Source organism: Xylocopa sonorina, chromosome 10 (genome assembly GCF_050948175.1).
Source record: "Xylocopa sonorina isolate GNS202 chromosome 10, iyXylSono1_principal, whole genome shotgun sequence".
Taxonomy (NCBI): Eukaryota; Metazoa; Arthropoda; class Insecta; order Hymenoptera; family Apidae; genus Xylocopa; species Xylocopa sonorina.
Genome location: NC_135202.1, coordinates 3622711 through 3637697, shown reverse-complemented (window position 1 = coordinate 3637697; position 14987 = coordinate 3622711). Strand labels below are relative to the sequence as shown.

General features: G+C 38.3%; 1 protein-coding gene across 2 annotated transcripts in view; it reads left to right on the top strand.

Moving 5' to 3' along the window:
- The window catches only part of Pip (heparan sulfate 2-O-sulfotransferase pipe), a 60982-nt gene extending 46823 nt beyond the window's left edge, over positions 1–14159 (top strand). For both annotated transcript variants that reach the window (XM_076902841.1, XM_076902840.1), the window contains exons 4-8: positions 9911–10117; positions 10389–10468; positions 12169–12450; positions 12987–13141; positions 13721–14159. In XM_076902841.1, coding sequence (XP_076758956.1) covers positions 9911–10117; positions 10389–10468; positions 12169–12450; positions 12987–13141; positions 13721–13917 — 921 coding nt within the window. In that variant the 3' untranslated portion in view covers positions 13918–14159. The remainder of the gene's footprint in view (positions 1–9910; positions 10118–10388; positions 10469–12168; positions 12451–12986; positions 13142–13720) is intronic.
- Positions 14160–14987: the final 828 nt, after the last annotated feature.

The following is a 14987-nucleotide window of genomic DNA, read 5'->3' as shown; positions in this document are numbered from 1 at the left end:
GAAGGATTAACGCTGAGCAAACTTTATGGATTATCCAAACTGTCCCACCCATATTTGATTCGATTTGGCCAGAGCCCCGTCAGCCACCGGACAAGTCCGGCGCCCAGGTTCCACCACGAGGAGGTGGGGATGGCACTTGTTGAACTCTCAACTTCTGGAACCCGTACAACTAGTAATAATTATCCATCTTTGTCATCTGACATTTTTTTTCCAATCATAACCAAGAAAAAGATGACGCGAGCCATCCCTGCGCAATAGCAGTGGCCAATTGCCACAGTAGGTTGTAATCATTCTAGTCAGACATGAAATGTATATACTCAAGTCTGGCGTTTTCATTGCCTCCGATTAATTCTTGTAATGAAAAGGTAAGCAAACATGTGCGCATGCGATTATGTTTTTCATTTCCGTTCTCGAACTCACCCTTCATTAGCACCCATGTTAATCGAATTTAAATTACATTTAATTAGTGGCTTGAGTTTTATTCGTCAGTATTTTAATCCCCTCTAAATAAAATGAGTTTAATACTGTGCTTTTTTTGCATTCCATACTGGACGTTTAGTATTTTTTGACAAAATGCTAATCAAAAGTTCATTCGAATACTAACCAAATGTAGATTTAAATACTACTTAATTTGTTGTCTTAATTAATCATTGCATTTGCTCGCGAACAGCGTTATGTTTTGCATTGTTCTGAAAATAAGAAATAAATATCTTTGGTATACCAATATGTTCGCCAAAATGGCTACTACGACACTGACGTACAATTGTACCATCCTCAGTGGAGAACTTGATTCAAAAGAGGAGATGTGCGTATATTTCAACGACTCGTAAGAGAGAATTAACCCAATAAACGTCTCTTGAAAAAGAGATTTCGTCCCAGTTTTGTCATCGCTTTTAAAATTCCGTCCGATCGCTAAGAAATCGTTAACCCGCTTTAAGAATCGGTTCGCCATCTGCATTCGTGCACGAATCCGAATACACGAGGCCGTTTCAGCCGTGCAACGAATCGTTTCCACCAACGTGGAATATAAAGAGAAGAGACGGAGCGAGAGGTAGACGGAGAGGAAGTAAGGTTCGAAGCTAACGGAAGGGAATTGAAGAAGTGCTTGCGTAAAAGAAGCATTTCCAACGACGAGTTGGATTTAATTACCGGCTCGTGGTATAATGAGGCTAGTGATACTGGAACGAGGACAGTGCTGTCGAGGAGGATACTAATTGCTTAAATGCGCCGTGCGTTTCTTCTTCAACGACAATTACGCTTTCAATTATCTGCTCACGCAAATGTTTTTGTTACTCCCTCTTTTCTCGACCACGTAACTCGTTTCGATGAATTCATTTTGCTTTGAAGAAGAAGAAGATGTTAATTAAAGAAAGCATGATACTTCTTCTTCTTTTAAGAGTAGAAGTAAAAGTAAAAGAATCTTGATTATTGAAATAATGAATGCATTCGACGAAGAGTTTTTTTTCAACCTTCTTTTTTCAACCTTCAGCTGTTCAACCTCTTCTTATTTGGTACATATTTAAATATATGCATATTATTTTACTACTTCGATATAGAACAGTAGAACGACTCGCGTTGCAAGCCTCGAAAGCAAATCGAGATATATCGTTGTCGCGTTGTACACAGTTTAATGTATCTTAATGGTTACCACAGCTGCTGCAGCATCCATTAATCAAACAAGGAGGTACACGACACTGGCTAACGATGAAGCATCGGGACGTAGCGTGTATGTACAAGGATCTGTACGCAAGAACAATGGAAAACAGATCGTCAGATTCCGTTATTGACAACAATGCCACTTCGGGGCGTGAAAGGGTCGATGGAGATTCGTATCAAAGTGAAAATGCTACGCATAAATGTAAGAAATATCGAGTAGCAGGGTGCGTAAACTTTTGAAGAGGGCTATGTGCCTTCTCAGGGGCCGCTTTTTTTCGTGGTCAAATTTTCATGGATACCTCAAGCTTTGGTAGCTCTCCACGCGTTTTGCGAATATCCAGGAACTGTGGAATAAACATTATGCTACATTTCTTACAAACAATGACGCTAATTTCATTATTTGAATCTCTTCAAGGAACCTGAGTGAAGCCTCGCAGCTCGAAATGAACAAAGAATTATTTTCCCGGACTCGACGTCCTCAAGTTCCGTGGGAAGGAGAGCTCTCGGGTCCCTTGAAGAGGTTTGGCTCGTCGCACGCTACTTTGCCGCAGGCGCGTGCAAGTAGCACCGGCAAACTAACACTTCCTCCTCTCTGGAGCCTTGCTTAAACATACGAATGGGTCATGGCGTTGGGAATTTCCTCGTAGCTGATACGAACTAAGAAGGCACGGTTGTACAAACCTTCGAGTTGATAACTAGCCAAATAAAGTACTCTAGCACGTCTACGTATTCCTTAGATATTAATTCTACTATAATCTTCTTTGCAATTCCATATATCAATCACTAAGTTGAAATGTTGGATGATAAAGATGTTAAATAGGTCGATGAAATAATTTTTTTCAAAATCGTACGTCGACAAACATTTGAAATTGAGGCTAGATTGCACGTACCGACGATGCTTATCGTGCGATAGCAAGATAAGACCTAGACACGGTTAGACACGTCTGATTCACACGTATGCAAAGCGGAAAAATTCATAGCAAATGTTTGATCTTTGCTTTCTCTACTTGACGAGGGCAAACAAAACCTTTCTCGCGTTACCTTTTGTTAGGACACCGCTCTGGCTTACAGCAGATTATATATGCTAAGCTAATTCACTTTGAGACGACGCGACACTTTGGACTGCAAATATGCACTTCTAATTGCAACCGAGTTACGGTCCAACTTTCGAGGCCTGATTTGGCTTCAAATCTATTCAATTTGTATCTACTTGGAAATTATATACTCTATTATCGGTGTTTTTAAGATAGCTTGGTAGTTTTCTGTTAATTTTATAATGAAAATAAAAGAAGGTATCCTGCAAATTAATATTCTACTTTAAAGTGTAACCAATATTCTGCCCTCAAATAACAATTTTTATAATTGATAGTTCAACTATAAAGTTATTAGAAATATATTTCTGTACCGTATCAATTATAGAATAATAAGAGAAGATTGAATTGTGAGAATAATTTGAGTAACGACCAAATCAATCAGTTCGAAATATACTGTCTATCATTCGTAAAGTACTTTCACTCGCCTATTTTCATAATAATCGACTATCCAATTGTAATGGAAGTGACAGCAATAATTTCAATAATAATCAAATTACTGCAAGATGTATCAAATATCTATCATTTCGAATTTATTATACTTTCTATTAATAATTGAAAATTCTTCATATTTCCAACAATCAACTGCTGCAAATTACAATAATAATAATTCTCGCATAATGCGAACACTTTCTAGTAAAAAAACTAAAACTAAAACAAACGCCAGACGTAACGCTGTCACACTTTCGCTTCTATCCTAAAAAACCAACCCCTTCAAGGACTAAACAAACCCGAAATCCGACCTCGTAGCGTCACGTCGATCTCGAGGGAGTTCAGGAAACTCCTCTTTGACGAAGCAAATTCCATTCGAACGAGAAAGAATCCCCAGAGCAGGGAATCGGTGCGTTGGCGTCGTCCTCGTTGCGATCAGATTCTATCCTATCACGAGGCAGCGTCTGTCTGTCGAATAAGCGGCGGGAAGTTGTCGAAGAGAGTACGTTGACCGATCAGCCGAGCAGACAGATGGCTGAAGTTCTATTCAGGAAGTTTGTACCGCGCTTGCACCGCTCGAGCAAACAGGAATGGCCTGGATTTACTTGGGAACGTTCTCTGTGACCGTTTCGATATGCGGGATCGTTTATGGGAGTACGTATTTATACGAGGAGGAGGAGGAGGGAGGAGAAAAGAAGAGAAGGAGAGGAATTTGTTATGTATATACGTTTCTACTAGATTCTTGCTTTTCTGAGTAATCAATTTTTTTCTTTTGAGAAAATCTGCCCACAGTATCGCAAACGCAAATTTTCTAAGTGCCTGCAGTATCACAAGCGCAAGCTTTTTGTGCCCATACTATCTCAAGCGCAAATTTCCTAAGCCGCTTCAGCGCCACCAATAGTCAAAGGATTAAAATTCACAGTCTTCACTGAATCGTTGTCAGCTGATAGATTTATAGCATTCGCGTTTCTCAACATCGAATTTGTACGGATTCCACAGAGAAAAAAAAGGGATCTCGACCGGAGAGGTCACGTTAACGAGGGCGCGCAGAAATATCTTTTAATTGAACCGACGCGCGACGCATGCGTGGGAATGCCCGCCACCTGTTGTGGATCATGGAAACGAGGCTGCGTCCCGACGATCGCTCACCTGGGTCGATCGTATTATAAGTAGAGCGGATGATCCCTCAAAGAGAGGAGAATCGAGATGAATTTGATCGCCTCGATCGTCTGTTACATCCGGAAACCAAGGCTGTGAGAAGCGAGCAATCGACCTTCTTTACTTCAATTATTTCTTCTGTTATTCGAATCGGAAAATGATATTCTTGCGTTCATTTCTTCTTTCTTTCTGGTCAAGGGTACTTGTGTCTTGGTTCAATACGTTCTCTGCGTTGTCGCAATAATATTTATAGATACGCAGATAGTTTCGATTGGAACAGTTGACACGATTTTTTAAATAATACGCGCGGCAGCTTTTTGTCGAGAAAATAATTTCGTAGAACCATGTCTTCAAAGAATATTCTTCTAATTCTGGAACAATCGATGGAATTCTATATACAATAATACTTTACCGTGTTACAAATATTCTTGGTATTCTTAAACATCGATAAAAACCGCGATGGCGGTCACGTGTGTTTCATTGTGTTCAGTTAGACATTGCGGTTCACGATTAGATACGGGTAACTTGAATCCGCAGAGGTTCGAACGCTGGGGGCCAGATAGTCCACGGAATCCAAGATCGAGAGATTCCGCGAATCGAAATCAAAGTGGTTCCGCATAATTTGTAAACCCCATAAGTAGCTCCATTGTTCCTCGAAACTATTTAGATACTATGCAACGCGATATTCTAATGACTATAACGTGAAAGGGTACAACTGTCGGCGTACAGTACTCACCAGAGCATTGTATCGCAGTTACAGGACATCCTACCGACGCAATTCAATTAATTCCAATATAGACGAGAAACTATGTCAAATAAAATAATCGTACAAACGCCACTCTGGCTAAATGCTTCAAAATTAAATTTAACAGGCTTACAATTTTCTAACTGCGCGCTGCTCGAATATAAATAAAGAAACAAGATACTCTGCATATCCGCATCAACTCAACAGTTACTCCAATCCTGCGAGTAATAATTACTCAAGCCTAATCGATGAACAAAACAAGACCATGGACTAGATAAAAAGTGCTACCGATAAGACCAGCACTAAATGAAAAGAGAAGGGTTACCTGCGAACACAGCGAGCCAATCGAACGGTACCAAATCGTTCCAACTTCCGACGGCTGTCTCGTCCCTGATCAACGATGTGAACCGGAGCAGAGTGCAACGAGATGGCGCGGGATGCGGGCAGACAAGAGGAGAAATCGCGATGTTGCCCGTCGAGCGAGAAAAGAAAAACAGTGAAAACCAACCGCGCGATCCGTTAGCACGTCGGCGACCTTGTTTGCGGGTCCACCCGTTACATATGTAACGCGCGCACCTGAGGAACGGTAAAACGCGCAATCTGACCCGACACGCGGACCCGCATTGTCCCTGGAACGAAGGAACTGGAACGATCGCGGAAACCTGCTCGATGAATCGTCAATCGTATTTTAAACGATCGTTTAACCAAGCGAGATGACAAACCTGCCGTGAACAGAGGCGGATTGAGAGACAAGGTGCGGAGGCCCTAACTCGTAAAAACGAAGTCTTTCTCAAAAAAAAAAAAAAAAGTTTTTTTTAACCCTTTCGGTCATTTCTAAAATCTTTAAACCTCTATCAGGATCCGCTTAATGTTTAATCCGCGCCTGAATGTGAAATTAACAAGAGCATGTTTAGAATCTATGAAACTAGACTATTCTTTTTTTTTTTCATTTTCTTGATCTCTTTTTGGTTGATGCTTCACGATCGGTCGAGATGTTACGGTTTTTCGAAGGATTTCATGTTTCTTTTCTACTTTTACAAGAGTCCATAATGGCCGACAGGGATCTTCGATGATCACGTGGTTAGATTGCAGTTAGATCAAGTTTTCTTTATCATTTTTATAAGCAAACAAGTTGTATTTTTGTTTTCCGGCTGAGTGAAAGAGGAAAATATGGGAAGATGATCAGGATGATCTCCATTAGCGAGCACTTAATCACTCTTTATAAAATTAGACTGAAATCAAATGGATTCTGAGAATCGTGAGAGGATTAATAAACATCGAAGCTTAGATGCAATTTTACTGATTGCATATTAGTAGATTATGGCTGCTTATGCAAATGAATACCTATTTAAGTTCAACTGAAATGTATTTCTTCTTAAATCCTTCTCGCCCCCAGGAAAGCTCCTCACTGCTACGTTCGAGTTTCGAGCTTACTTTACACATTTTCTTCGATGAAGTGTGATTAAATTTATAGTAACATCGAAATCAGATCACGGATTCGTTCGCAGGTGTTTCAATGACCCTACGCAGGCCGTGTTACGAGTATCAGCAGTCACGGGTGCTTAACGTCGCACAAAGCAGCTGGAAGAAGAAACACGCGGGCCTAGACAAGAAACGAAAGGCAACGCGAGGAGGCATTATTGTGATCGCGATGCGTGAAACCGCGAAATGGATTGCTACCTTTCAGCCTGGCCATTAATCGGCTAAACACGCTGGCCGTGAACGATGCTCTGAATTTGTGACATAATTCTTGGAAGCCCGCGTCGATCAATGCCAACTATATACATATATTATACACGGAATCTTCATAACTATTCTTAATTATATATCTACTTAACTATCGCGAACAACCGATGCGTAAGAACCGACTACCTCTCTGACTCGCCTTAATTAAAAAATATTTGCTAACAAATTTCACGTGCGCTGCATAATTTAAAAATGAAGAACTCTTTAATGTAGATTCATAAAAAATCGACAAAATGGGAGTAAACTTCCCACGTAATGATCAATATTACACGCGTAGTCATCGCAGAGAATTACGTCGCGATTCTTTAACACCGTGGGCAGCAGCGGGAAGGACGAACCAAGAAAAGGCTGGCTAAGAAACGAGGGAAATCCATGATCGAGGAGGAAGCGTGCAGACGTGTGTAGTAGTAATGTAACACTGTGGCGTAATGCGACGCAAAGATGAAAGACGCGTACAGGAAAAGGAACAGGGTCTCGGTTCTATCACGTTTCCAACGTGGATATACCTCGAGGTTACACGGGTTACCTGTTCGTTAGAATTCAGCCAAACAAGGAGATCCCAACGCTTTCGTAATTTGGTGCGCGAGGGACTCGACGACTCCATTTTGGTGCACAGTAAACGCCAGAGTTGGACAATCTTTTGCGAACATATTTCGGAAACTGAGACTAAACGATGATCGAATGTGTAGGAAAAAGATGTTTGGAATAATATATCTAAAAATCAAAGAAAAAGATACTTCCTTTGTTGTGAACATTTGTCGTACTATATTAATGTAAGATAACACTTATCCTAGTTGAATTATTTTAAATACAGTTTTCAGAACCTTTTCGGTCTGCGTTTCATTATATTTACATGATTTCAATTATTCTAATTAAGATCTGATTGAAACGTGTATCATCTCATAATCTAACGTTAGAGTGGAATATCAAATTGTAATGCAGATTTTGCTTGCTTTATTTTAAATATTTTGGCCAGGATAAACGTGTTGTATGACATTAATATAATATTTATAATATTGAACAAATTTTTAGATGCAATTAGGGGGGCTTCGTTTATAATTCTACGATTATTATTATAATACATATAACAGAAATTTTAAATATTAGTAAGCTAAAATATTAGTAAGTAACATTTATTCAACGAATAAATGTTACTTACTCTTTAATTAATAATAAGTAATTCGAATAAAAAGAAAAAACATGAAAATTAGAAATACAATTTAAGGCATGTCACTTACAATAATTATAACGAGCAATTAATATATAATATAATATAATATAATATAATTAATGTACAAGCAGTGAAAGAGTGTTATTTATATTTATCTAATGAGCACGATATACCTTGCTAATTGCAAGAGTTTCCTCGATACTGATACGAGACGAGTCGAGGAGCAAACGAGGAATTGGAATTATCGTTCGAAGAACGTAACCTCGCGGAACATTTGCGATTTCAACTTAACAAGAAATCGAAGGCTAACCGGAGCTGCCCCCACAAGGTTCAATTCTAGGCCTATCATCGACAACTTTGCGGAAGCGCAGCACTGACTCCCCTACATCGATTCAATCTCGTCACGTGAAATAGGAAAAAGGAGTGTGGAAAACGAGGAAGATTCAAATAGGGAATTGAACTGTGAATATCTGCAGTAACTGAAATAAATCGCAAAATTGAATTTGGGTAAGTGTGAGAATATAATACATGCATCGATGATCATGTATTCTCGAATTTCCCCAACTTCAATTTCACGATTCATTTCCATTATTGCAGATATTCTACATATATACTACATACAAATATGGATGTAGAAAATGGTAAAAAAAGATAGAATAGTGACAACAGAATAGCAATAATAATGGTATCGTTTTGCACCATGGCAATTGATTGAATTGCAAGAATTCAGAAATACAGTATTCATTTGATTGTTATAACGCATAGCAGATGTGTTGCGTAAAGCAGGTCACCTATCTCTTCTATCTGAGAAAATGTTAAAACATGAACGGCAAAATGAAATGTATAGAAGATTGTTCTTCCACTTCTATTCTATTCTTGCTTCGTTCCCATTCTACAATTACAATTAGCAGTCGTTGCTGCACAAATTGAAACAAAACTGACCTGCGCCAATGTATCCGGAGAGCTCGATTATTTAATACCACCCTCGTCGCTAATTTGCATCGAGTGCAAAGACTGCCACCCGGAAGTCGATGGGGAACAAGGTGTCCGTTACTCGCGCCTCCATTTGTAATTACGCGGTCGCCGTGTATCCAAGAATAACTCGGTGATATTACAAATAGTTATTCAACGAAAGGGAATGGGATGAGAACGGTCTCCCCCTGATAGAAAATGGAAATTCGCAGCGGAAGAGGAAACCTGGTGATTAACGTCGCAACAACTTTCTTCTTCTTCCTCCTCGTCTCTTTATAACTGCACCGCGGTAAATGCGATTCAGTGACACGAAGAAACGTCTCATTTCTTTTAATATACCGAATTAGAACAACTTTATTTGGGTCGTACGAGAGATAAACATTACTTCTTTTTATTTCTAAATTGTGATCATATGAAATCTAATCCTTGTTTTGTTGAAAAATATAATTTATTATGATATTGCAACGTCGATCATTAATTGAATTAATTATTGTAGTATGCTTAAATAAATACTTATAATTACATCTGGTGATAATTACTACATAATAATTGTATTTAATAGTAATTAGTAACATTTCTGTTTATTTAATTACACATTATAGTAATTATACTATTTAATACAATTGTAATACCAAAGTAATTTATAAGTATATGAAATGTAATGAAAAATTTCAAAATTATAATTTCTAAAAATATTAATCACCAAATCCACGCATTAGAAAACAAATTTTATGTCCAAATTAATTTTAAAAAATTTCAACTAATGTTTCAATTTTGAGAAGATATGACAATTAAAAGAAAATAAAATTATATATCATACTTTAGATTAAGAACAAACAAAACAATTATCTAACGATTGTAAGAAAACAGAACAATCAATAAGAATATTAAAAGGTGAACAATGAAAAAAGAATTCTAAGGTACATTACCTGGTTTCAGTATAAAGAAGTTGAAGTGTTGGACATCGACGCACTGAACAACACGAAGAGAGCAGGACGCAAAGTCTTGTTCTTCAACCGTGTACCAAAAGTGGGCTCCCAGACCTTCATGGAACTATTAAGGAGGTTGTCGATGAGGAATGGATTCTCATTCAACAGGGACAGAGTACAGAGAGTCGAAACTATTCGTCTTGCTCCTATTGAACAGGTATTAAGTCATTTATCAATTATATTACTACCTATAAATTACATGTACATAAATAAAAGTGAAAACATAAAACTAAATATATTTCTTCCTTTTTTTCTATACTAAAAAGATGTTTGAATAACTTGTATAACAATTCTTAGTTTGCATATAAAGTACAGCTTGTAAAACAGCCTACATAAATTATTTAATTGTATGTCAAACAATTTTATTATGATAAATGTAGTAAAAGTTAAAAGAGTTTATTGTATTATACTTAACCATTTGTTTTCAGCTTCAACTTGCCAGGATGGTCACCAGCTATGTAGAACCATCTGTATACATAAAACACGTGTGTTTCACGAACTTCACCGAGTAAGTATCTGAAAACGAATAAAACTGAATTAGATCGGAATTCAATGCTAGTTTCGAGGGATCCTCAGTATCAATTATAACGATTACACTTGAATATACCTTTTCTTAAAAATTTCCTTTCAACCAAAGCAAAATCTAACCTTCTATCTCTCACACGAATACATTATCTTAAAGAGATAAATATACTATCTTTATATCTTAAAAACATACTGAAATATATTTAAAAATGATAATAGTATTTTCCTACAAAAGCTAACGCCTTTATCACTTTCTTTTAACACATTGTTCACCTCGTACATCAACTCACCCTTCATAATTCGCTACGACGTCGTTGTCACGATATTTTTGCCTGTATAAAGCGATCTGCCCACATGACCACAACATAACCTCATTTGGACTCGATTTGACTAGGTTATCCGAGCGTTACTCTCTCCAATCCTCACATACTAATGACACCGCGTTATTTTAACCAATTAACTGGAAAATTTAGTTTTAAACATCCCTTACGAGACGCGTAATTAAAATAAAGCAATGACGAGTGTACGAGTATCGAACGCGTGACAAATGTGCGTGTTATTAATTTTACGAAAGAAGTATAACCAAAACGTGGAATTTAAATTATACTCGTCCATCAAAATAAAGTTTTGAATCTACGTATATACATGTTGAACACAGTTAATTGATTAATTATCACATAATATAGGCACAGCACGCACTACGTACATATTGTTGCAATAAGTCGCGACAAACGCATGCAGCGCATGCGCATTAACGATCAGTATATAACAAATACAAATGGTGCACACCGATTGGCAGGTTCAAATTCACCCCTTTTCAAATCGAAAACTCATTCCTTTGCAAATCAAGTACTCCTACTTAAGTATTTTATTTAATAAAAAACGCCAAATGTATACTAGGTAATAAGAAATGAATGTATTTAATTCAAAAAGGCAAAGATATTTTTTTAGAAGTATTTACCAATTTATTAAAGTGAGTACATATTACGTGATTCATAATTATATAATTAATGGTATGTATGCATGAAAATTGCGTGTAAATATAATTTATATATCCCAGCTTATATATACACGTATAATTGTTCTGTTCTAGCAAATGCTGGTGACTTAAAGAATTAGGGGTGTACTTTTTATACATACATACTATGTAATATTATATGTACTGACTTTAGTCATTTAATAATTACCTTTAAACTAATATCTGTACCTTTCCAAATCAATTTTTTCGTTTCTTACTACACAGTTCATATCTGATGTTTCTTTAAATAAAATATTTAAGTAGAAGTACTTGATTTCCAAAAGATGAATTTGTTTCGCGAACGGATGAATTTGATTTGCAAAGGAATGAATTTAAAGTGCCGATACTACACTATAATTCAATTCGACGATGTTCTTCGTGCTTCGTGCAACGTTAGCAGTCGTTTGTCCCAATAAAAAGAGAACCCAAAGCAATCGTTAACAAGCCAGAACGATTCCGTTGCGCTTCAAACATCGCGTCCTGTTCCCATCGTCCCCGCTGTGAATCCACACGATCAATCACAATATTTCTAGCCAACGCGGGGCAGAAAAAAAATCCGTTGGTACGATAAGAAAAAAGCAGATACCCGGAAGCGTAGGTAAAGCTCGGTTCTCACGGTTCTGTCTAACGTTCTCGGGCGTTTTTCTCCCGTCTCGTCCACGCAGATTCAACCTGCCGCAGCCAATTTACATCAACATCGTCCGGGACCCTGTCGAGAGAGTGATATCCTGGTACTATTACGTTCGAGCGCCTTGGTATTACGTCGAGAGAAAGCAAATATTTCCAGACCTACCGTTGCCGGACCCGAACTGGCTGAAGAAGGACTTCGAGTCCTGTGTACTTAAGGCGGACCGTGAATGCAGATACCTCGAGGGTGAGATCCACGAAGGAATCGGCGATCATCGCAGGCAGACGCTGTTCTTCTGCGGCCACAGCGAGAAATGCACGTAGGTGTTCCCTTAAATTACGCGAGACTTGTTCATGGAGGGCGGTTTCGAGGGGAACAGATGGAAAGTATTGAAATTGACGCGATCTGCTTTTCATTTTTAACAGCTACAACGATCGGTAGCACTATTAAAGGAATAATTTTCAATGGGAAATTAATTCTGATATTTTCTATCTCTTTTGCTACTCTCTGCCCTTGAAGATTGCTCTTAAGGAAAGCATTCTTTGTTGTAACTTTACAATTATGCTGGAGACATTTAAATACCAAAGAAAGATAAATAATTAATTCTCTAAATTATACATAGATAATTAGTATAATTAATGTTGTTATAAATATTCTATACTCTTAATAATAATATTATAGAATCGAAATTTTAGAAAGCAAACGAAAGCAGAATTATTGTACGCGTGTTTTAGTAAAATGGTGAGAAAAGGAGTTCGATATGTATCAGTTGAATCTTCCTGTACGTTCCCGTAGACTCCTATATCTCTTGTTCGAACCATTCGTGGTACTTATCAATTGTCGCCTTCTTTGAAGCCCGTTCAACACGGTGGGCGCCCTGGAACGAGCGAAAATGGCAGTGGAGAAGCATTACGCTGTGGTCGGCGTGCTGGAGGACGTGAATGCCACTCTCACGGTATTGGAAAATTACATACCCCGATTTTTCCGAGGCGCCACCGACGTCTACTACGGTAATTCTTTTGTCCCCCTATTTGCATCTAACTGTAAACCCCCTGGCGAACCGCAATTACCATAAAACAAACGTGCGCTCCGAGAGACCATTTTACACCGGCCAGGAACAACCGCCAGGAGGGAAAAAGTCTCGAGTTACAATTGTACTCTTAATTAATCAACGACACATGTACAGCTTTTATTCGCTTGTAGATACCAGTGGATAAAAGTGTCGTGAAAACTGATTATTTGTGACTCGCAAACTTACAATTCACTGTAATCTTTTTTTTTGCGATTCTTTTATTTATTTATTGGAAATTTTTCTTTCAGACTCGGATATTTTGTTGTAGCTGATAAATTATTATATTAAATATCTATAAGCGAGCGCTTCGTTTTACGAGAAAACATTGAAACTAATAATTCTAAAAATGTATAAATTTTGCAACTTCATTGGAACACAAATTCTGTTTATTACACATATAATTCATGACCATTGAATTAGGATCGCTCCAAATATGAGTTCAGTCTTAAAGCTCTTCGATACAACGACACCCTCGTCGACTGTAAAGAAAAGAATCTAAGGGGTTCTTCTGTTTCAGACGAAGTGAACGCGTTCACCAGGATCAATCGGAATTTCTTCAAGCCACCAGTTAGCGAGGAGGTAAAAGACATGGTACGAAGCAACTTCACCAGGGAGATCGAGTTCTACCAATTCTGCAAGCAAAGACTGCATAAACAGTTGAGAGCGTTGAAGTTGACCAAGAGCACGCCGCCATTGGTAACCAATGGCTTCTAACCGCCCCAATAACTCCTGGCGATTACCAATTCTCCTTCGACGGACATCGATAACGAAACCAGCTTGAATCCAACGTAAATGAGATTTTTTTTCTACGAACGTCAATAGTGGATACGACGATGAACGAGATTCATCGAATTATCTCTCGATGGAACACGACAGAAACGAAGATGCTCGAAGGCACCCAAGGTGGCTTTGAATTTTTATCAAGTATCGGACGGCAGACAATAAAAAATGAAAACCAGACACGAATTGTTGAGGAAATCACTCCTGTAAAATGTAAGATGGATGGAGTGAATGGTGATGAGAAAAATTGAATTTGACGATCGTTGCCTTTAAAAGAGATAGAGATCGTTAGATTCGACGTGACGGATCGTAACGAACGAACAAGCGATATCTTTTGTGATTCACGCGGACGAGTGCTTTCGAATCGAATAGGACGCTTCGATGAGTGCCTATTTCTCTAATTCTGTGATCGTTCCCCCTGATATCAGTCCATGGCGCGAGCCAACGATTACGCGATCCCTGAGGATCGTCACGAGGCATTAAAAAGTATTTATTCGTAATTAAACGATGGTTGGCCACCGGCTCTTGCGGAACGTGGAAACGGGGCAAGTGTTTCTGGACGGCGCGGGATTTCAGTTCCGTTCTCTTCGTTCTCGATAAACGAATTACACTGTAAAGACTGATCAGGGAGAGGCAGAGGTTGCTTTTATCGAGGGATACTTGATTATCACAGTGGACAAAAGCACACAGGGTAAACATGCCTAGGGTACTGCTTTCCAGGCGACTTATTTTCAGCCGTTTCTTCTTTCCAACGTCGACTTTAATGTCCACTATTTTCTGTCCTTTTCTTTCTTCTTCGTAATAAACAGCTGCCATTTTCGAATGATGCGATTCCTTTCTTTATTGCACCTGAAACTCTTCGTTGCGAGCGAAATGCGATCAAGAGCAATCGTGGCTTGGGTATCGCGTGAGATATTCGAAAAGAAATTCGTTTCTGTGTGATATACGTACGTGTGTGATTTTGATTGGTAAATATAGTATTATATGTATATGAACCGTTTATT